Here is a 21,655-nt window from a genome sequence, read left to right as displayed (position 1 = left end):
AAAGTCGCAGGTCAGGTGAAAACACAAAGATTTTATTGTACGTCCTGCACTACTTTTGTGTGATTCTTGTGCTGCACGACTCCCATAGACTTCAATGTAAAATCACCAGAAAGTCGCACATTTGTCTGAATCTTTAAGATTTTTCCTGCGACTTCTGAGGCTTCTTTACCCCTCACCTCTCCTCCCTGGTCATCCTTGCTGCCTAAAATCTTCCTCCAATCACATCCCAGTGACACCTGAGCGTAGCGGAAACGCACATTCCCACTTCCATTATTTGTGTATTTTCCATGTGTAATCACACATTGTGTATAGGGAGCCCATTCACTGGAATGTTCTGCCCGACATGCAACAAACACCCCAAAGTAGCTCAAGAATCTTCTCAGTCATGGAGCGTCATGCATCTTGGCAGCAAAACATGCGTCTGATAACTGTGATTGGGGTGTCATTAACAATCAGCCGGCATTCATATCTGCGTGTTTTCAAATACGAGGCGACCCACACAGAAGATGTGCGCTTTGTCATACGTCTAAAAAATGCACAGCAACGCACGGCACACATGCGCAGATGTAAATGAACGATAACACAAAAGCAATGCTCCTTGTTGTGCTCCTTTGAAACATACAGCAAAGCGCATGTATTCTTGCGGTCTGCCATGCATTCAAATTGTGCAAATTAATAATAATGCAAGTGTGACCCACATTTATGAAACGCACAGCAAAGCATGGATTTTCTTGCAGACATGAACTGGGTGGTGGGAAATTAACTTGAAGCGCAAAAATTCACATTATAATAGTAACTAAAAGATATAAAATGAAGCGTAACAATCTAAACAATAAAAATTCCAAAGTGCTATAATGGTGGGAACCGCCAAACTAAACTTGTTGTACTTGAAGTTAATTTGTATGGCAATTATCTGTAGAGGGGTTTCCACCATCCCTGATAATATAAAAAAGATGTCTTCTTCTCATATTGATGTGTATTACATGTGACGTCACATATCACTGGAATTATCACACTGGTAGGTAATCTGTATGGTAAATATCTATAGGAGGGTTTCCACCATCATTTTCTATGTCATTTTTTCAGTGTGACGTGTATTATATGTGACGTTACATATCACCGTTATTGTGGTAATATTGACGTTTATTGAGATTTCCATACATTAGAGGATGTCACCATTATCAATCAGTTATTGATTAGTAAGTTAGGGCTGCACTTTTATTTGTGGTGTGAGAACACATAACAGAGTTTAGTGGGAGGTCTTTTACTGACACTTTTTTAACTTCCCTCCAGTATTTTATTGTGAACAGTAGTGTGGCAGGGCCGGACTGGCCTACTGGGATACCCCCCGGTAGGCCGCCTGCCCTGGGGCCGCTTTTAGTTATGGCTGCATTGGTGCTTGTTACTGCGGATCACAGCGCCGGCTGGCTCTGTGTTCCGTGGGCGCTCTGTAACATGGCCCCACCCCCCCAGACCAGCTCGTGTGATAGTAGAGCTGGTCTGAGGGCGGGGCCATGTTACAGAGCGGCCGCCGAACACAGAGCCAGCCAGTGCTGTGACCAAGCCGTGTGTGCCTGGATAGCAGGATGGCCGGGGGGAGCTGCATATAGAGGAAATGAGCCTTCTATATTCCTTCATACAGCCACTGAATGCTTGCAGGAGGGAGAGGAGAATCAAGCATTCAGCTTCTGCATGGAGGAATATGGAAAGCTCATTTTCTCTATATGCAGCCCCCTTTGCTGATCCTCCTATCCAACTTCTTTTACTGCCCCCGGTTCACCTTGTGCTTCCTGCCCCCCTGCTTTCCTCCCTCACCACACTCTCCAGTCCCCCCCACAGTTCTCTCCCCTGTTCTTTCTGCCCCCCTGCTCTCCAGTTCCCCCATCCTTCTCTAGCCACCATCCCAGTGCTCTTCACACCCCCCCAGTGCTCTTCACACCCCCCCAGTGCTCTTCACACCCCCCCAGTGCTCTTCACACCCCCCAGTGTTCTTCACACCACCCCAGTGCTCTTCACCCTCCCAGTGCTCTCCACTCCCCCCAGTGATCTTCACACCCTCCCGTGCTCTTCACCCCCCAGTGCTCTCCCCCCTGTTCTGCCCAGTGCTCTCCCTGGCCTGTTCTTTCCCCCCAGTGCTCTCCCCCTTTTTCTCCCCCCAGTGCTCTCCCCCCATTCTTTCTCACCCCCCAGTGCTCTCCAGCTCTCTCCATCATTCTCCACTCCCCCCAGTGCCCCCCTGTTCTTTTCCCCCTATTCTTCCCCCCTCGTGCTCTTCACTCCCCCTTGTTCTCCCCCCAGTGCTCTCCCCTGTTCTTTATCACCCCCCTAGTGCTCTCCAGCTCTCCCCATCACTCTCCAGCCCCAACCCCAGTGCTCTCCAGCCCCCCATTCTCCCCACCCCTGTTCTTTCTGCCCCCCCGGTGCTCTCAAGCTCTACCCATCGCTCTCCAGCCACCCCAGTGCTCTCTACCCCCATGCTCTCCACTCCTGTTCTTTTTGGCTCCCCCCCAGCACTCTCCACTCCCCACCCCTGTACTCTCCACTACCCCTGAATTTTGCCCCCACCCATGTGCTCTCCAACCCTACCAGTGCTCTCCACCCCCATAATGCTCTCCAGTCCCCCATGCTTTTCCCCGTTCTTTCTGGCCCCCACTGGTGCTCTCAAGCTCCCCCCATTGCTCTCCACTCTCCCCTACTCTTTGTACCCCCCAGTACTCTCCAGCCCCCGTGCTCTCCACCCCTGTTTTTCTGCCCCCCCAGTGCTCTTCGTCCACCCCACACTCTTAGCCCCCTCAGTGCTCTCAGCCTACCATGCTCTCCACCCCTGTTCTTTTTGCCCCCCCCAGTACTCTCAAGTTCCCCCCAGCGCTCTCTGCTCCCCACGCCTGTGATCTCCACTACCCCCTGCTCTTTGCCCCCACCCATGTGTTCTCCAACCCCGCCAGTACTCTCTGCTCCCCCTTCTCTCCAGCTCCCACCCAGTGCTCTCCACTTCCCCAGGACCAGAGGACAGGCCGTCTGGGACCTGAAAATGAGGACAGCTGAAGGTGCAGGTGGCCAGGGACCACTCCATCTCACAGCAAACAGATCCTCTGGAAGGAGCACTGTCCCCATCCAAAAGGAGAACAGACCCTGCCTGCTGCTGGCCGTCATGGATATCCTGCTGTTATGCAAGGTACCGTACAGAGCATCAACAACACACCTTCCCACAGACAGGGACTGCAGACTGGGACATGGGGCACAGGAGAGGCTGCATTCATGGGCACAGCAGAGGCTGCCTTAATGGGCACAGGAGAGGCTGCCTTCATGGGCAAAGGAGAGGCTGCATTCATGGGCACAGTGAGGCTGCATTCATGGGCACAGTGAGGCTGCATTCATGGGCACAGTGAGGCTGCATTCATGGGCACAGTGAGACCTCATTCACGGCACAGTAAAGCTGCATTTGATGGGCACAGTGAGGCTGCAATGGTGGGCACGGTGAGGCCACATTTGTGGGCACAGTGAGACCTCATTTACGGGCAGAGTAAAGCTGCATGTGGTGGGCACCCACTCCCCTTACCTTAGTCTATTGTTTCTGTGGAAGGTGGTTCCCCCCCCACGTTCTTAGTTCCTGGGGTCCCCCTTGATGATTGTCCACTTACCACTTTTAACTGGAATTTGCATATATATATGTAATCTCCCTATGTGATTTCATATCTATATATAATACACTTTTCATCAAATGTGCTTTAAAATGTATGGTTTTCCCTTTCATGAACAAGAAAATAATGACGTTATGCTGTGGGGCTGGTATGAAATTTTTTCCAGGGCTGGTTTTTATTCCCAGTCTGGCCCTGTAATGTGGTGATTATTACGTATTATACTAAAGATCGGCATTTGGCATTAATAAACAGATTTTAGTTGTGCCCCACCAGGCCGACCCTCCCCCATTGGCAATGTGCCTGGCTGCTCAGTCCAACTGCCTATCCCTGCACTGATTGGAAGCACTCATAGGCAGCACTGATAGGCAGCACTGATTGGCACTGATAGGTGGTACTGGTTGGCAGCACTGCACAATGGCCCTGATAGGTGGCACTAATGGACAGCACTGATTGGCACTGATAGGCAGCACTGATGGGCGGCACTGATGGGCAGCACTGATGGGCAGCACTGATGGGCAGCACTGATAGGTGGCACTGATGGGCATTAATAGGCAGCACTGATGGGCACTGATAGGCAACACTGATCGGCACTGATAGGTGGCACTGATTGGAAGCACTAATTGGCACTGATCGGTGGCATTGGTTGGCACTAATAGGCTTCACTGATTGGTAGCACATGTGGGCACTGATAGGGATCACTGATGGGCTCTGATTTATGGCATTGGTTGGCACTGATAGGCAGCACTGATGGACACTGATAGGCAGCACTGTTGGGCATTGATTGGCACTGATAAGTGGCATTGGTTGACACTGATAGGTGGCACTGATGGGCACAGACAGATGGCACTGGTGGGCAATGATTGAAACTGGTGGGCACTGAACAAAGAATGAAAAAAGGAGGGGAAAGTGGGGCTGGAGGACAACCAACCTCAGGGACTTTTAGACTGTACCCGGGTAGAATCAGTCAGATATCCATATAAATAAGATAATTTGTATTTTATTAACAAAATAGAGAATACAAATGAAACACAGGACAATATTGACATCAAATAAAGATGTTAATTCATTAAATATATACAGGAGAGGCATAAATCCTAAAATCATAAGATGTTACCAGTCCTACATATATAGTAATGCTGCTGTTTTCTACATGTTTCGCTCTCGTGAGCTTCCTCAGAACAGTGCAGCTTACATTAAAAACTATGAAAAATAGAATAGAAATGTTTTTTTTTTTTTTTTTTATATGAAAAATTATTTTTGTTAATAGGATACATATAAATATGAATACATATATATATGGGTATTGTACATACAGAAAATATTAAACATAAGGGCGTTAGACAAAAATTGTTAATCAATAATTATTGCAACATGAAAAGGTGGGCAGGTAGATAATATCTCACCAAAATCGCATGAGCTCCAAAAGTCTCTGTTCCTGGAATTAGATCAAATGGATCCAACCAATAAAATCATGCATAGAATAAATCAGTTGATATGGAAAGTAATGGCTGCACTGAAAAGCAACATTCCCAGAAAATCTGCAGAGAGGGACAGTATATGATCATGAAAAAATGAGTGTTTGAATTTATAAATTTGAAAATTTAATGTTTAGTGTTTTCCCCAGAAAAAAATGAAATGGAGAAATGAATGGTCTCAAAAAAACAGGAATTACTTGGATATTCTTTAGGTAGCTAACGTTGAATCAATCAAAACGGCTTCCGACCATAGTGATGTTGATATAGTATTGCCAGAAAAGTTCAGCAAAATCTTTGGTCCTACCACCTGTTCAGATGGAAGAGCCAAAAAAAGAAATATAAATTTGAAAAGTTGTAATGCAGTAATCGCTGACAATGAATGAATGCTCGTGTTGGTCTAAATCAGGCATGTCCAAAGTCCGGCCCGCGGGCCAATCGCGGTCCAGTTTTGAACGGCCCGCCTGGCTATCAGGGCTGTCAGATGAGTGATCCCCTGCCGGGCTATACATCGGCACTGTGAGAAGCTCCTCAGCCCCAAAAGTGAAAGTAAAATGCAGGGAAGTGTGCTGTGCTCTCTGCCTCCCCCTATAGTGCAGTACCCGGCTGAATGAGGAAGCTGGAAAGGTACTGTACTATGCTAGAAGCTACATTTGTTTTAAAAGTGCTTTATTCATGTATGTATGTCTGTATGTATGTCTGTATTTATGTATGTCTGTGTGTCTGTATGTATGTGTGTCTGTGTATGTGTCTGTATGTGTGTGCGTGCATTTGTCTGCATGTGTCTGTGTGTATGTTACTTTTAATCCAGACCCCCCCCCCCCCCATTCCTGTACTATCAGAACTGCTTTTGTAGGGCTTGTGTGTGATAGCAGCCAGGACTGCTACTCCTCTGCAAAGCAATCCATGCACAGATCGCTTTTCAGAGGCATTTGAAAGGCGGTAAAGAGGCATTATGTTGCCTCCTGACCACTTGTTTTAAGCCTGTAAATGCAGCATCACTATACTGCAACTGTGCAATGCACACAGTTGTGGGGTAGTTGCAGTGCAGGCCCATTCACCCTGGGTATACCTCCATCTGAAGCCATATCATGTGTACACCCCCAGCTGTTACCTCTGCAGCTAAAGGGGGACAAGTTGGGGGTGGTAAAAACAGCTTAACCATGTAGTTTTACTGCCCCTCCAACCTGACATGTGAACAAGCCCTTGGTTCACATCTGTGTGGCTGCTAGCTGCGTGTAGGGAAGCCCAATCATTTCAATGGGCTTCCCTACCCACAAAAATGCAGGGAAAGAAGTCCCCAATCTTTTTTTTTTTTTTCTTTTTTATTGAACTGCACCAAAAGCACCCCACGTTTTCCAATGTGTGGGGTACCATTAAGAATTAATGGTACCCCTAAAGAGCAGAGGCAAGAGAATTCTTGCTGGGCAGTGTATTAGTGCTTGAACGAACACGCAGACAGAATTTTAATGGTTCAATGGTCGGCCCTCGTGCATGTTCACTTCATCAAATCTGGCCCTCTTTGAAAAAAGTTTGGACACCCCTGGTCTAAATGAATAGATTACCTGCAAGGTGATCAGTCAAAAGGAGGGTTGATCAGCCATAAAAACTGCGTCGCAAATGCAACAGATAGCCAGCCGACCGAAGGGGAGAACCTTCCCAATCAATTGCCAAAATTGCACTGATATCAGCTGGGGTTTTAAAGCCCTCTCGAGCTTGACGGCATCTGACGTCACCGCCAAGCTGCGGGCACATAGAGAGAGGCTCCGCCCTGTGCAGAGCCTAGATCAAGGTACTGCGCATGCGCGAGTGACGCAAATCGTGTCATCTTCGCGTGACGGCCATCTTGGAAAGCCCTGATGCCCTTAGTGTCTTACAGGAGAGGACAGGGGCCAAAATTAAAAAGCAGAAAAACAAATACCGCTTTGTCATTAATCCAAGGAGCAGCAGGATTGGGAATTTCAATGATGGAGGCAGTGCCTGGGGCGAAAAGAGCCTCACAGAGGAGGGCACCATAGGCTGCGACCTTAGATTGATTAACAAGGTCTAGTGCCCCCGGGCGCCCATGCAGATTTCTTAAAGGGGACATGTACATATATATTGGCGGCGGTCCAACGATATTATATAATCTATAGGCAAATGAATAAGGATGCCACGATATAAAAAAATAAATGAAACATCAATAGTGGAGATTAAATTGAATTATATTAATTACATTGAACTAACATTTTGGGAAACTCATGCGACCACGGTGCTATACATCACCATACATCTGCACACCTGAACAAAATAAATAACAATAAATAGTACAAAAAGCATGAATATATAAAGAGATATATAAAAATATATGTAAGAAACAGAAAAGAAATATATATATAATGAGAACCTACAGAAATGGCTTATAACTGAATGTATCATTTAAACCTGGAGGGCAAGTTGCCCTTAAATTAAAGATCCAGTGTGCTTCACGCTGCAACAAAATGCGATTGTAGTCACCCCCTTGATCACCTGAAGGTACGTACTCAAGTGCGAAAAAGTGCATCTTGGTGGCATCAAAATTGTGCTAAAGGCCAAAATGACGGCTAATTGGGGTTTCCAATTTCTTCCCCCACACCAGAGAGACATGGTCCCTGATGCAGTGGAAGAAAGGACGTTTTGTTTTTCCTATATAATAGGCATTGCATTCGCAGATCATAATGTAGACAATGCCAACATATTGACAAGTCACTGATAACCTGGGCTTGAATAAATGACCATCTGGTAGCAAAATCGATTCTGAGGCACAGATGTACCTGCAGAAACTACATTTATGACACGTTTCACACCCCCTATGTTTTCTACCCACCGTTGACTGAGGGACATAATGGCTACACACCAGAGTATCCCCCAGTGATCGGAACCTCCTGAAGGTGATCTCAGGATAATCCAAAAGATGCTTGGATATCCCTAGATCACTCTTCAGAAGGTACCAATATTTCTTTAGGATGTCTTGCATCTGAGAGTGCTGACCATTGAAACGTGTTATCAGTCTAACACCAGGACAAGATTTAGGGGGTCTCTGACCATGGATCAAAGTGGTTCGATTTAGTTTTTTTGCTTGTAGATAGGATCGTTTAAGGCACTTATTGTTGTATCCATGGTGCCGTAGATGTAAATGGAGCTTTCTAGCTTCTAATTCGAAATCTATGTCATTGCTACAATTTTGCTTCAAGCGAAGGTACTGACCGTAGAGAATGCTAGCTACCAGGGGGGCGGGGTGAGAGCTAGAGGCATGCAGCAAGGTATTTGCTGCTAAAGGTGTTAAAGCTGTTTACGGTGTAGGGTGGAATGAATGTGCCCTGTGGAGGTTACAAAAATTTGTATATCAAGAAAAGTGAGTCTAGAAAGACTCCTCTCCATAGTAAATTTGAGGTTAAAACTATTGATTCCCAGAAGATCAACAAAAGTTAGCAAATCAGCCTCAGTGCCAGTCCAAATGAAGAAAACATTGTCAATATATCTTCTCCATGTGGGAACCAATTCGAAGAACCCTTGCAGATCATCTTGATGAAAAATGTGTCGCTCCCACCCCCCCAGGTACAGGTTGGCATAGGATGGGGCACACTTGGTCCCCATTGCCACACCCTGCACCTAGAGGTAATGGCCCAAACAGGAAGATGTTATTGGTCAACACGAAATGCAGAAGGTCCAGGATAAATTGATTATAATCTGAGGAGGCCCCGCCGCTCTCAGAAATGAAGCCCTCCACAACGCAAACTCCCAAACATGGGGGATGGAGTTGTAGAGGGCCTCAACATCAAGAGTGACGAGCCAAGATCCTGCCGGGATCGAGGTCCCCTCTATTGCCTTTAATAAATCTGTGGTATCTTGTAGATAAGATGTTAAACACTCCACATAGGGACAAAGAAAATCATCTATAAGGGCACTCGCATGTTCCGTAAGAAATCCTTTCCCGGATACTATCGGGTCGTCCGGGCGGATTAGATGGATGTTTATGCACCTTAAGTAGTGCATATAGGGTAGGAGTTTTTGGATTTTGTATATTGAGAAATTCCCAAGTTTTTTTAGTGATAGGTCCCTTATGATAAGCGGATCCAATTCATTTTCTATATTGGTTGGTAGTATAATTAATGTGACTTTCTGGAACTTTACGATACCACTCTTTGTTTTGTAATAGTTTCCCAACCATTGACTCGTATTGTGTGTTGTCCATCACCACCAGTTTTCCGCCCTTGTCTGAAGGCTTAATGATAATATCCATATTCAGTTGTAAAGAAGCAAGAGCCTCTCTTTGTTGAACAGTTAGGTTTGAATGTTTGCAACCTACCCATTTGGTTTCAACAATTTCATTGGTTACTTGTTGTAAAAAGGCCCAAATGTTGGGATTGCTTTGAAGGGCAAGAAATCTGGTGGACTTTGGTTTGTATTCTTTTGCCTTGGAGATGGATATACTGCAGGGAGGGGCCAACCAAAGAGAACAGAAACCTTCACCAGACAGGGATTCCACCTCTTCTAGATCCGTCTCATCGATGTGCCCCTCCTCCCAGAGCTCCATTAGTTCCTCCATAGCTTTAATGTCATTAAGAGTCACTGCTTGTAAAGAGGAGTCCACCTGTTGTGGAGCCTGAATCGATGGTTGGGAACCATCATATAGGACCCTAAACATTAACTTACGGGCAAATAAATTTAAATCTTTAATTAGCTCAAATGTGTCAATCGATTGGGTCGAGCAGAAGGTAAGGCCAAGTTTCAAAATAGAGATCTGAGTCTCAGTAAGAGTGGTAGATGATAAATTTATTATTTTGAGATCATCTAGGATTGCTTCGGAAGGATCAGTGTTGGATCCAGCACTTTTTTTTTTGTGATCGTGCACCGGTTGGGAAAAAATAGGGGCTGTGCAAAAACCCGATTCTAAGGTGCCTGCAGCCTGACCTCCTTCAGATTGAGGAGAAGCTGCAGCCAACAGCGAATCAGATGTGCCGAAATGTGAGGTGATGGAAGAAGAAACTTGTGTTTTTGATGAGCCAGGAAGTTTGGCCATAGAGGTACTTGTATTCATAGGAGTGCGATTCAATTGAGGAGGTTGTTTGAGCTTAGCACCCCCCTCCTTACCGTTAGTGAACTTGTGTTGAAATGACTTCTTAGATGATGAGATTCTTTCCGTAACCTGTGAAAAAGGGACAGAAACAAAAGAGTGAGAAGAAGTGTCAGAATCCGACTGTTCCGAAGCAATAACAGTAGCATTTGATGATTTGACCAGATATTTCTTCCTATTACTAGATGAGGTCCAGTTGTAAGCCTGACTATTGTCATATGCGAGTTTATCCCGCATATATTTTTTCTCCTTAGTTTGAATTAATTCCATTACATAATGCTCTAAATTGGCCTTCAGTGTGGTTTCCCGATCTGCAAAGAGCGCATCCGTGGTGATTGTCTTATTCTCCTCATATAGTTTTTCAATTTCACTACAACACTTAATTCATTAACATAATGAGAACAAAGCAGCTGCATCATGTTGTCTGAGCACTGTTGCAGATTAGCTTCCCATTGGGATTTGAGCAAGCTCCAGCTTGTGGATGGTTGGAAAAATTTGGATTCTTAAACCCCAGGGTGGACATTTGGTCATCAGCATATTTAGAAAAGTACCATTTGTTTCAATAGATTTGTGACTTTCTTTCCAACATACCTTGGAGTCTTGGCCCCCATACACACAGTAGGACATTCCGGCAACCAAATCTGTGGGATAAATTCCGACGGATTTAGTCCGGAAGAGGTCCGGAAGTGGTGTCGCATACACACGGTCGGACTAAGTTGTTGGAATTTCCGGTTGCCAAGAATGCTGTGATGTAAGCCGCGTACGAAGGGACTAGAAAAAGGAAGTTCAGCACCACATCCGGCACCCTTTGGGCTCCTTCTGCTGATCTCGTGTTTATCGCGTGTTAGTAAAAGTTTGGTGAGAGACGATTCGTGCTTTTCAGATTTGTGCTTCAGTTCAGTACTGCTCTTCAGTTTCTGCTTGTCTTTGTGTATCTGATTATCAGTGCGTGTAGTCAGTAAGCATTTGTTTCTCATTGTGGACTATATCTTGGTATAGTACACTTTGATTTGCATTGCTTATTGTCTGCTTCTGCTTTTCAGGTCGTTCTTTCAGGCATTGCTGTTTATCAGTGTTCTGTTGTCCGTTCTGACCAGCCGACCATTGAAAAACATGTTTCGTGTACGTATTCGTCGTACAGTTTGTGCTGTGCAGGCACTTGGTGTTGGGCCTTTAGCTTTCACACAAGCCCGGTCCATGAACAGGGAGGGGAGGCGTTTGTGGACCAAGAATTGGTTGCGCCAGCATGACCAGTTCTCTCACATGCTTTTGCTCCGTGAGATCCTGGAGAATAATCCTGATGATTTCAGGAATTATCTCCGGATGACGGACCCTGTTTTTTACCGTCTGCTGGCTTTGCTGTCCCCTTATATCACCAGGCAGGATACCTGCATGTGGCAAGCCATCACTCCGAAGCAGAGGCTCATCGCCACGTTGCACTACTTGGCGACAGGAAGATGCCTTCAGGGCCTCAAGTTCTCCACAGGCATCTCCCCCCAGGCTCTGGGGATCATTATTTCAGAGACCTGTTCTGCCATTATTCAGGTCCTGCAGAAGGACTATATGAAGGTAAGTTTTCTCCTTTAACATCACATTCTATTTATTTAATGATTGCTAATGTCTTGGATTTCTTTCCTCATTCCCTAATTAGCATGATTGCAATATGCTCTAATTCATATGCTCTGCCCCTTTGTCCTCATGCATGCTGGAAGCTTTTCAAGTTCCTTTTTGGTCCTTCATGCATATTTGCCTCCACTAACTTCCCCACCATGCTCTTCTGGGCCCATAAAACTATAGTCTAGTCACTTAGCAATGCCTTTGTCAGCTCCATAGTATTGCTTTCCCCTAAACACCCCCTAAAATGTCTACAAATGTTATGTGTGTGCTTCAATTCATGCAGAATGACATTGTTTTATTTTGGTTGGGCCAAACTCATTATGAACCCCCCTTCCCCCCAACTGCTAGGTCAGCTGATAGCAATCCTCTATCTGCTGACTTTACCAAACCCAATACACACTATACCTACCTTTTTTCTGGTCACATTTATGGACAAATTCACCAAAGCATGTAGTGCAAGGGCCTGCCTCAATACTTTCAAATGCTATATATTTTTTTTCTCCTATTAATAGCAGAATGACAAAATGTGCTTCCATTCTGTATTATTTTTGGTATTATGACACTTCTTACCTGTCCGATGGGCTGCCAATAGTGTAAGTAAGGAGGGGCTGCCCAAAGTATCACACATTATTTAGACATTCAGCTCTCAATGAAGTGGAGAGGGTTACCTGGCCAAAACATCCCCCCCTCATTTTTTGCAAGGGCCCATCAGATGGGGGGTGGGGGAGGGATGGGGGGTGATGACTCTGATAAGGGGACCTTATACTTTAGGCTTTAAATACTCATTTCCCAAAATGTTATACTGATCTTGGCCAAAAATGTTTGTGTCTAATCTGCTTGCAATGTTGATGTGCAATATTACAAATTTTTTGTCTTGTTTCACTCCACAGTTTCCTTCAACGCCACAGGAATGGCAGACTGTGGCCTCCCACTTTGCTAGCCGTTGGGACTTTCCCAAATGTGGAGGTGCAATTGATGAGAAAAACTTCTGCATCGTCCCACCCCCCAACTCGGGGTCCTACTATTATAATCACAAGGGGTTTAATAGTATCGTGATGTTGGCCGTGGTGTCAGCAACCCATGACTTCCTGTATGTGGATGTGGGGAAAAATGGCCAGATGTCGGATGGTGGAGTGTTCTCATGGACGGAATTCTACTGGCGTCTCCAGAGTGGCAGTCTGGGCTCGCCACCCCCAGAAGAGAATCAGGAAGGACTCCCGTTTGTATTAGTCGCGGATGAGGCGTTTGCCCTGGCAAACCATCTGATGCGACCTTTCCCGATGAGGACCCTCACCCTGGATCAGAGGATCTTTAATTTCTGGCTGGCCAGAGCCAAAAGAGTTGTGGAGAACACTTTTGTAATACTGGCCAGCCAATCCACATGGCTGAATATAAAATCAATCACATAGTGCTTGCCTGCTGTGTTCTGCACAATTTCTTGAAAAGACATTCAGCAAACTATGTGGTCTCAGTTGGCCCAGATGCAGACTTGCCTGAAAATGATAACCTCACGGCCCTTGAAGCTGCTCATCCTGGCTTGCCCCCCCCCCCCAAAGCACCCGTGAGGTCAGAACCCAATACATGGAGTACTGTGTGGGTAGGGGGGCCATTGATATGCCAGACAATGTCTGAGAGGCATTCTTTGAAACTACAGTAATCTTTGTTTTCATTTACTGCTTGGCTTGGTTTTAGGTGTCTTCTAGGTACATTTTTTATTTTTATTGTTGTGCCTTTTCTACAACAGTGCAAACCCAAGTTCTGAGCGAGATGAGGGGACAGTCTCTTCTTCAGATAATTTTATTATGTTGTGGGTCTGCTGCACACACACCTTGTTTTTGTTAACTAATGTATATAGTGCATTAGTTACCAATATCTTGCTCATTTTCCGCACCATGGCAGAAATATGTGGGGTCAGGAAAATGGCTTGATTGGCAAAATTTACACATCACTGTGGGTGTTATTTACTAAAGGCACATCCACTATGCACTACAAGTGCATCTGAAACTGCACTTGGAGTGCGAAGTGGAGTTGCCTTTAGTAAATAACACCCATTGTCACCGAAAACAACAATTTTACTCCAAATACTGCTTTTGCGCATTGAAAAAGGAAGACACACATTTTTGATAATTTCACTTTTTAATCAAAGCACATTCACATGTGCGTTTAGAAAAGAGTTTTACAACAAACCAACATATTGGGTGTATCAAAAACATTATTTTAGGTAACTTTTTTTGAAACTCGGTGTTTTTGTGTAAACAGGCATGTATCAAAGCGTAACATACAGAACACAGGAACTTACAAAGTTCAACTTTGAAAAGTGAAGACAATATCAGACATGGGTATGTACAAACTGTGCTGATATTGCCTTCATCACATGGGGTGTCACCCCTGGAAAAGTCAAATTTGGAAGATGCACACAGTGTGTCAACATGTGCTATCTCCCATCATGGAGGATCAATGTACATGTTTTTGGGCTGCAACCCCTTCATCTCAGCCACTTTCTACAAAACACGTACATTGATCCCCCATGATGGGAGATAGGGCATGTTGACACACTGTGTGCATCTTCCAATTTTGGCTTTTTGTAAAATGCAAAATTATACATCAATGATGTTCTTCATTTTATTTTGAACATCATTGATGTTTTTTCTGTATATTTTCTAAATCCCGAATGCACCTCATTATCTCCCCAATCAGTATCTGGGCACTTTCACTGGTAAAATTTGATTCTTCTTCCACATCACCTAAAAAAAAAAAAAGCAAAAAAAAACACCATGTATTATAAATATGACAACATACATTGATGAGCTTACCAGAAGCTGTGGTCTCTGACGCTCACCTGTTGTGGTGACAATTTGTCCAACTTCAACGATCTCTCCTTCCTCCTCCTCCTCTGCTTCTGGTGTTGGAATTTTGCCTTCTTTGGGAGGTGCGGGGTCCCTGGTGTCCTCAGACTTCCCGAGTCTTCTCTCCCCTATGAGAATGTAAAAAAGGAATACTTAGCACACAGAGGGCAGAAATAGGAATATGAAACATTGCTTGGAAGTGTGGTACAATTGTGTTTTTTGGGTTTTCAAAGGTGAGAACATTATTGTGGACACTTTGTTAAGCTGGAATACTTACCTGCAGTGTGAAGAAATGTAGTGAAGTGTAATTTGTGAAAACATCATGTTAGGTGTGGGCTAACGAACAATGTTTCTTATGAACGATTGTAACCATGAACTTGAAAGTGGCCATTTTAAACTGTACAACATGAAATCAAAGCACATGGAGCAGTATACAAGCAATAATAATCATATGAACACACAACTACTTACTTTTTTGAAGAACACTCTTGATCCTTCTGTACTGATCGTGCTCCCTCAGTTTCAGGTCTGACCAGCATTTTCTCAGTTGATCCTTGGATCGGCGTACCCCAAAATTCTTCTGAAGACTCTTCACAACTTTAGTCATGATCTTGGCCTTTCTGATATTTGGGTTTGGGTAAGGTCCATACTTCCCATCATAGTCAGTCCTCTTCAATATGTCCACCATCTCCAACATCTCTCCAAAACACATATTTGAGGCCTTAAATCTTCTCCTCCAGGATCGGAACATTTCAGGCTCCGGGCTTTCCTCACCCTCCTCCTCGTTAGTGGAACTATTAGTGCACACCTGTGTTCTGTCCGCCATGTGCTCTACCCACTGCGCCAAAAGAGAAGGGGCGGCGAATAGTCTAGAAAGAACGTCAGAGGCGGGCGGAGTTTCACGCATGTGCACTGTATATAAAACGCAACACACGTGTGTCGTACGTATGATCTGTCAACAGAGTGAGGAGCTGACGCGCCGATCGTGCAAACAAAGGTACAATTTTTAACTTGGTACATCACTAGACTAGACTGCTTCTATCTAGGCCTATGTTGGGACAAGATTAGGAGGGTTTAGCATGGCATTATTAGTATGTTAGGGTTTGTCTTGTGTTGAGTCTTGCAGACAAGATGGATCCCTCCAAAACACCAATTTTATGGAGCTATTCCTTAAACTGTTCAGGGAGCTGCCCTGCCTGTGGCAGATGAACAACCCATTTTATAATGACCAAAGTAAGAGGAAGGCAGCGCTGGAGAAACTTCTTGCTTTGGTGCGAATCATGGTCCCCACGGCAGACATGACCTATGTGATGTTTAAAATTGGTGCCATGAAGAGTACATATCTCAGGGAGAAAAAGAAGCACCTGCAGTCCCTGAGATCAGGAGATCCAGATGCCATTTACAGTATTACCCCAGGATGGTGTACTTCGAGAGGCTGCATTTTCTGGTAGACCAGGGGTTACCCAGGCCATCACTCTCCAGTCTTCCTTCAAGGCTTCCTTCACCCCCAGCTGAGGCTTCCAACGTCCAACCTGGGCCTTCCAGGCAGCAACATGTGGAGGGGCCCAGCTTGAGACAGGTATAGCATTGTTGAACATATTTCTTGTTGTACATTTAATGATGCTAACTAGATGTTATTATTGATCAGTAAGTTGTGATTTAACAAAGTAGTTTACAGTACATCTCAATAGACAGTAGTGAGCAAAAATGTTTGGGCCAAGAATGAAAAATGCTCGGTTCAGAATGATAGCCTGTTCTATTTGGTAACATTCAATTTGCAACAGTCATGAGCACAAAATGGTGTGATTGATGAGAAAAAAACTAAAACTATGTCCCATTTTCATACACAGGAAGACCTCAGCCAGGAGGAGGCTGTGGCAAGTAGCAGCCAGGAGGTCGACCATTGCCCTCCTCCTCCTGCCACAACTACAGGAGCCCAGCCACAGCCTGGAAGGGAGCCTGGAGGGAAGTACCCAAGGAAGACAAGAGAGTGATGGCCGGGGTTCAGTCTGGTCTGACAGAAGATGCAGCCTCTTGTAGAACCACATCCTGGGGACATAGATAGCATCTGCTCTTCCTGATCTCTAGGACTTCTGGACCAGACTTCTCTCCCTGAGATATCTACTCTTCAGGCCACCAAATTAGCATTTTCGAATTAGTTCATGTCTGCCCTGGGGGACAAGTTTCTCCAGCGCTGCCTTCCTCTTTAGTTGTTTGACACGTAAATAAAGGTTTATTTTGGTTTGAAGCAATACTTGTGTATGTGTTTTACTTCAAAAAGGAGAGTTTATTTGTGAGTAGGCAGGTACATTTCAAAAATACAAAGTGAAATGAATAACAAGGAGCACCAACACCAAACAACCTCCTGTAGATTAAAAATGAAAAAACAAAATACAAAAAAAATAACGGTGTTGTGGTAAGTTGAAACCCAAAACACTCCCAAAAAAATGCAAAGATGAGCAAACTGACAAAAAAGGAGATGATGAAAAAACCAACCACAAAAATGTAAAACAAAAACAACAAAAAAAAGATTGTGTAGATGTGACGATTTTAAATATTGTATTGCTGGAATGAGTAAAAAGACTCAAAAAATACATGCAGGAGAAGTGTGTGTGACTATGAGCATCAAAACAATTTCATTCTTGCAGCATTGTAAAGAACAAGAGAATGTGCTTCATGAAAGAATTTTTAACATTGCAGCGTGACAAATGTGCTATATCGATTACGAGCGGTAATTTTACCTGAGCGAGCGCTTCCGTGTCCGAATTTGATTGTGAGCATGCGTGGCACCTTGTTCGTCGGAGTAGGCTATACATGATCAGAGTATGTCCAATCGGAGCATGTTGTCGGAAAATTTTATAGACAAGTTGGAAAACTTGGTCCGTCGGATACTCCGATGGAAACAGTCCGATGGAGACCACACACAGTCGGATTATCCGACAACATGGTCCGATCGGACACCTTCTGTCGGAATGTCCGACCGTGTGTACAGGGGCTTAGAAAGAATCTATCCATGGATAATCCTCCAGCCGCTATACTTTGTGACCGCTGGAAAGTGTTCATGAGGCCATCAAATGCATTACCACAGTATTTAGCCATTGAAGAGAAAAAAAAACTCAACTTTATTTTTAGAATTATGTTATAATATTAATTAAATTAATATAGTAATCGTATTATCGTAATCAGCAATTATACTTAAATCAACACGAATAATAGATTGATCGTATCTTCATCTATACTAGGTGAGGGGGTGGGTAACGCCCTAATAAATATGAAAGGAAAGATACAAAGATGAGGCGATCAAAAAAATGTTGCAAAGGGGTACCACATCCCAATATTGTATATAAACAAAGAATGAAAAAAGGAGGGGAAAATGGGGCTGGAGGACAACCAACCTCAGGGACTTTTAGACGGTACCCAGGTAGAATCAGTCAGATACCTATATAAATAAGATAATTTTAATTTTATTAACAAAATAGAGAATACAAATTAAACACAGGGCAATATTGACATCAAATAAAGATGTTAATTCATTAAATATATACAGGAGAGGCATAAATCCTAAAATCATAAGATGTTACCAGTCCTACATATAGAGTAATGCTGCTGTTTTCTACATGTTTCGCTCTCGTGAGCTTCCTCAGGACAGTGCAGCTTACAATACACATTATGAAAAATAGAATAGAAAAAAAATTGTGGCACTAATGGGCACTGACAGGTGGCACTGAAGGGCACTGATTAGTGGCACTGATAGGTGGCATTGGTTGGCAATGATGGGAATAGATAGGCGGCACCAATTGGCACTAATCTAGGAGAGGGGAAGTTTCCCATTGAGCACTCAGCTAGGCATGTAAGAGATAGAAAGGGGGTGGAGCCATATACACGGAGTGGCCTGCCCAGCCCTCGACATCAGCGTGTTTGATAGGCTAGCTGTTTGGTCCCACCCAACCCAGACATCAGCCCCGAGTTTTGACAGCTCCTATCTGCAAGCAGTGACATTAGATTACAGTTTAAAGCACTAAGCGGCTCTTACATGCCTCCTTGACTGCTCAATGGGAAACTGTCTCACAGGCAGCGCCCTATACAGTCTCTTGCAGCATCTTACAGAAGATCTCCAAACACACATTAGGGTGTGTCCAGGCACCCCCGGCACACCCTGTGTGCATGCCTATGGTCTGCATGTTTCTGAATGCCCAGCAACCTGCAGAAAAACACATGCTTTGCCACATGTTTTGGAAACATGTATCGTGCTCGCTTTGCCATTTTCGTAGTACAATCGTGATGGACGGTCGCAGCACATTTTTGAAATGTACAGCAAAGCATACAATTTCTGTGCGGTTGATGTGCATTCAGAATCATGCAGATGTAAATGCAGCCTGATTGTTAATGAGGCCCCAATCACGGTTAGCAGATGCATGTTTTGTCATGTGACAAAACACGCTATAAACACGGATCCATCAAAGTCACATAGGAATGCTTCTCAGTAAAGTCGCTTTGAAGTCGCACCTGGTCGCCAGGAAGTTGTAGAGCAAAGTCAAGCTGGAAGTGGCTGCGACTTTCATGTTTTGCTGTGTGAACCAGACCTAAATGGTGGTTCCCACATATCACCTTCTACACAACTTCTGGTAACAATCACATCATTTACATCGTATTAACCCTTTCCCTGCCCCCAATTATACCATTTATCACACAGAACATTTGGAGGGAAAGCTTTGTGTTCAGAGATGTGGGGGAGGGAAATAATGCCAGGGGTGTGACATCATCATCCCAACATTGGAGGGGCCAATTGTCTGCAGAAGTGGGCGGAGATGGGAATGTCTGGACTGCATTTTATATCTGGAACCAAAGTGGTGTTCCAGGATTTTCCAGAAGATGAATGGAGACCCCTGTGTAGGAAGGCCAGAGACCCCGTATACATATCAGGGGCCTCCTTTTAAGTTTTGTCTGGAGTGTGACTTCAATGACCACTCATAGCCACCAATGAGAAGTCCTCATCAGGTCCAGTATGAGACTGTAGAGCCAGAGGGAAGGCAGCCATGTGGAAGGGAAATGTTGGGGTTACATTGTTATTCTTGGTGTCAGAGGTCATACATTCTTGGTGATAATTATTATCTCATTATTGGCTTTTAGATTTGATGGTTGTACTATTTCCAGTACAGATTGTCCGGGAGAGGACAAAGCAGAAGATTATTTCTTCTTTTCAGGATATGAAAGGAAGTGTGATTCTCTTTCCTTTCTGATAAACCCGGAGAGTAAAATTCAGGAATTACGGTAAGAGAAATGTCTGATGTGTCGTGATGGGGAAATGTGACGTCTTGTGATTGTTCCCGTCTCTCAATGTCTCCTTCTATCTCTGGATGTCCTCCAACCTCACCCATGTAGAATCTTCCATCACCTGTCCTCTTCTCATGTCTTCTCCTCTCTCGGAGGGAATCTTTCTCTTTGTAATCTCCTCCATGGGATTTGGGGTTCTCCTTATAGTAGAAAAGTGACCAGGCTCTGTACATATGGAATGACCATCCATATTTCTAACAAGCAGGGAATAGGATGGAATAGACCCCCTTAGGACTCGTCTGATGATTATGTAGAAGGAAGCAATGCTCAGTAACACTTCTATGACATTTATCATGTGTCTTCATTGTGTTTATGAAGCTCTGAAAACACTATAAGAATGCTGGAGAAATGTCCGGGGGAGGGGTTGTTCTTCTAGTGGGAGGAGCCTAAAGGGGAAGTGATGTAGAGGAAATGATCTCCTCTGATATGTGGATTTTGGATATATTACAATAATTCTATAAAATGAGAACCAGCCGCCATGTCATCATACTCACTATCGCTCTCCTGCCCCCTGGAGGACAGATTTCCCGGTCTGAGGATAATACCCGCTTGGTGACTTGTTACCAGATCTGTTTTATCTGTATGTGTCACAATAGCTGGGATACACGGGTCATTAATAGTTTATTAATAATAACATGTAATATATCCTCACATAGAATCACAATATAATCATGTAAGAATGCACACAGCGCCCGGCGACCCTCCTCTCCTTCATAACAGTATAGCAGCGGCTCTCCTAGTGTATCTGACAGGCGTGATGACATCTCCACCTTTCACGTTACGCCCTAGGCGGGGCTTCATCATGTATATTTGTGTTGTTTGTTTAAAATGTGTAAATATTAACACTTTCAGGTTTAGGGAGTCTCACTTCTAGCGAAGTGATGAGGGATGAGCTGAACACCCCCACTTCAGTTTGCACCAGAACTTGCGAACAGACAAAAAAATTTGATCGAACACGCAAACACCATTAAAGTCAATGTTACATGAAAAATAAAAACTGCTAATTTTAAAGGCTTTTATGTAAGTTATTGCCATAAAAAAGTGTTTGCGGACCCGGGTCCTGCCCCAGGGGACGTGTATCAATGCAAACAAAAGTTTTTAAAATGGCCGTTTTTTCAGGAGCAGTGATTTGAATAATGCTTAATGTGAAAAAAATTAAATACTCCTTTAAATATCATGCCTGGGGGGTCCACTTAGTCTGCCTGTAAAGTAGCGCATTTTCCCCATGTTTATAACAGTACCATAGCAAAATGACATTTCCAAAGAAAAAAATGTCATTCAAAATTGCTCACGGCTGTAATATATTGCCAGATCCCAGCAATATAAATAAAAAAAAATTGAAAAACAGCAGGTCTGGCATGGATAGTAAGGGGAACTCCATGCCAATGTTTTTTTTTTTTTTAACCACTTCAATACAGGGCATTAATACACCCTTCCTTCCCAGACCATTTTTTAGCTTTCAGCGCTCTCACACTTTGAATGCCAATTACTAATGCAACACTGTATCCAAACAAAATTTTTATAATTTTTTTTCATTCAAATAGAGCTTTCTTTTGGTGGCATTTAATCAGCACTGTTTTTTTTACGACAGAAGTGAAAAAAAGAGCGAAAATTATAAAATTTTGCAAATAAGTAATTATTGTTCATAAA

General features: G+C 44.0%; 1 protein-coding gene across 3 annotated transcripts in view; it reads left to right on the top strand.

The window, feature by feature from the left end:
• LOC143961713 (NACHT, LRR and PYD domains-containing protein 12-like) overlaps nt 1-21,655 on the top strand; it is a 162,256-nt gene that overhangs the window by 36,880 nt on the left and 103,721 nt on the right. For 2 of the 3 annotated variants that reach the window (XM_077471043.1, XM_077471041.1), the window contains one exon: nt 19,802-19,942. The exons of the other annotated variant lie outside the window; for it this stretch is intronic. In XM_077471043.1, the coding sequence (XP_077327169.1) occupies nt 19,802-19,942 (141 nt within the window). The remainder of the gene's footprint in view (nt 1-19,801; nt 19,943-21,655) is intronic. 3 annotated transcript variants of the gene reach the window in all.

Source organism: Lithobates pipiens, unplaced genomic scaffold (genome assembly GCF_037356315.1).
Source record: "Lithobates pipiens isolate NorthernLeopardFrog02 unplaced genomic scaffold, aLitPip1_a1.2 Scaffold_8, whole genome shotgun sequence".
Taxonomy (NCBI): Eukaryota; Metazoa; Chordata; class Amphibia; order Anura; family Ranidae; genus Lithobates; species Lithobates pipiens.
This window is presented reverse-complemented; position numbering and strand designations above follow the sequence as displayed.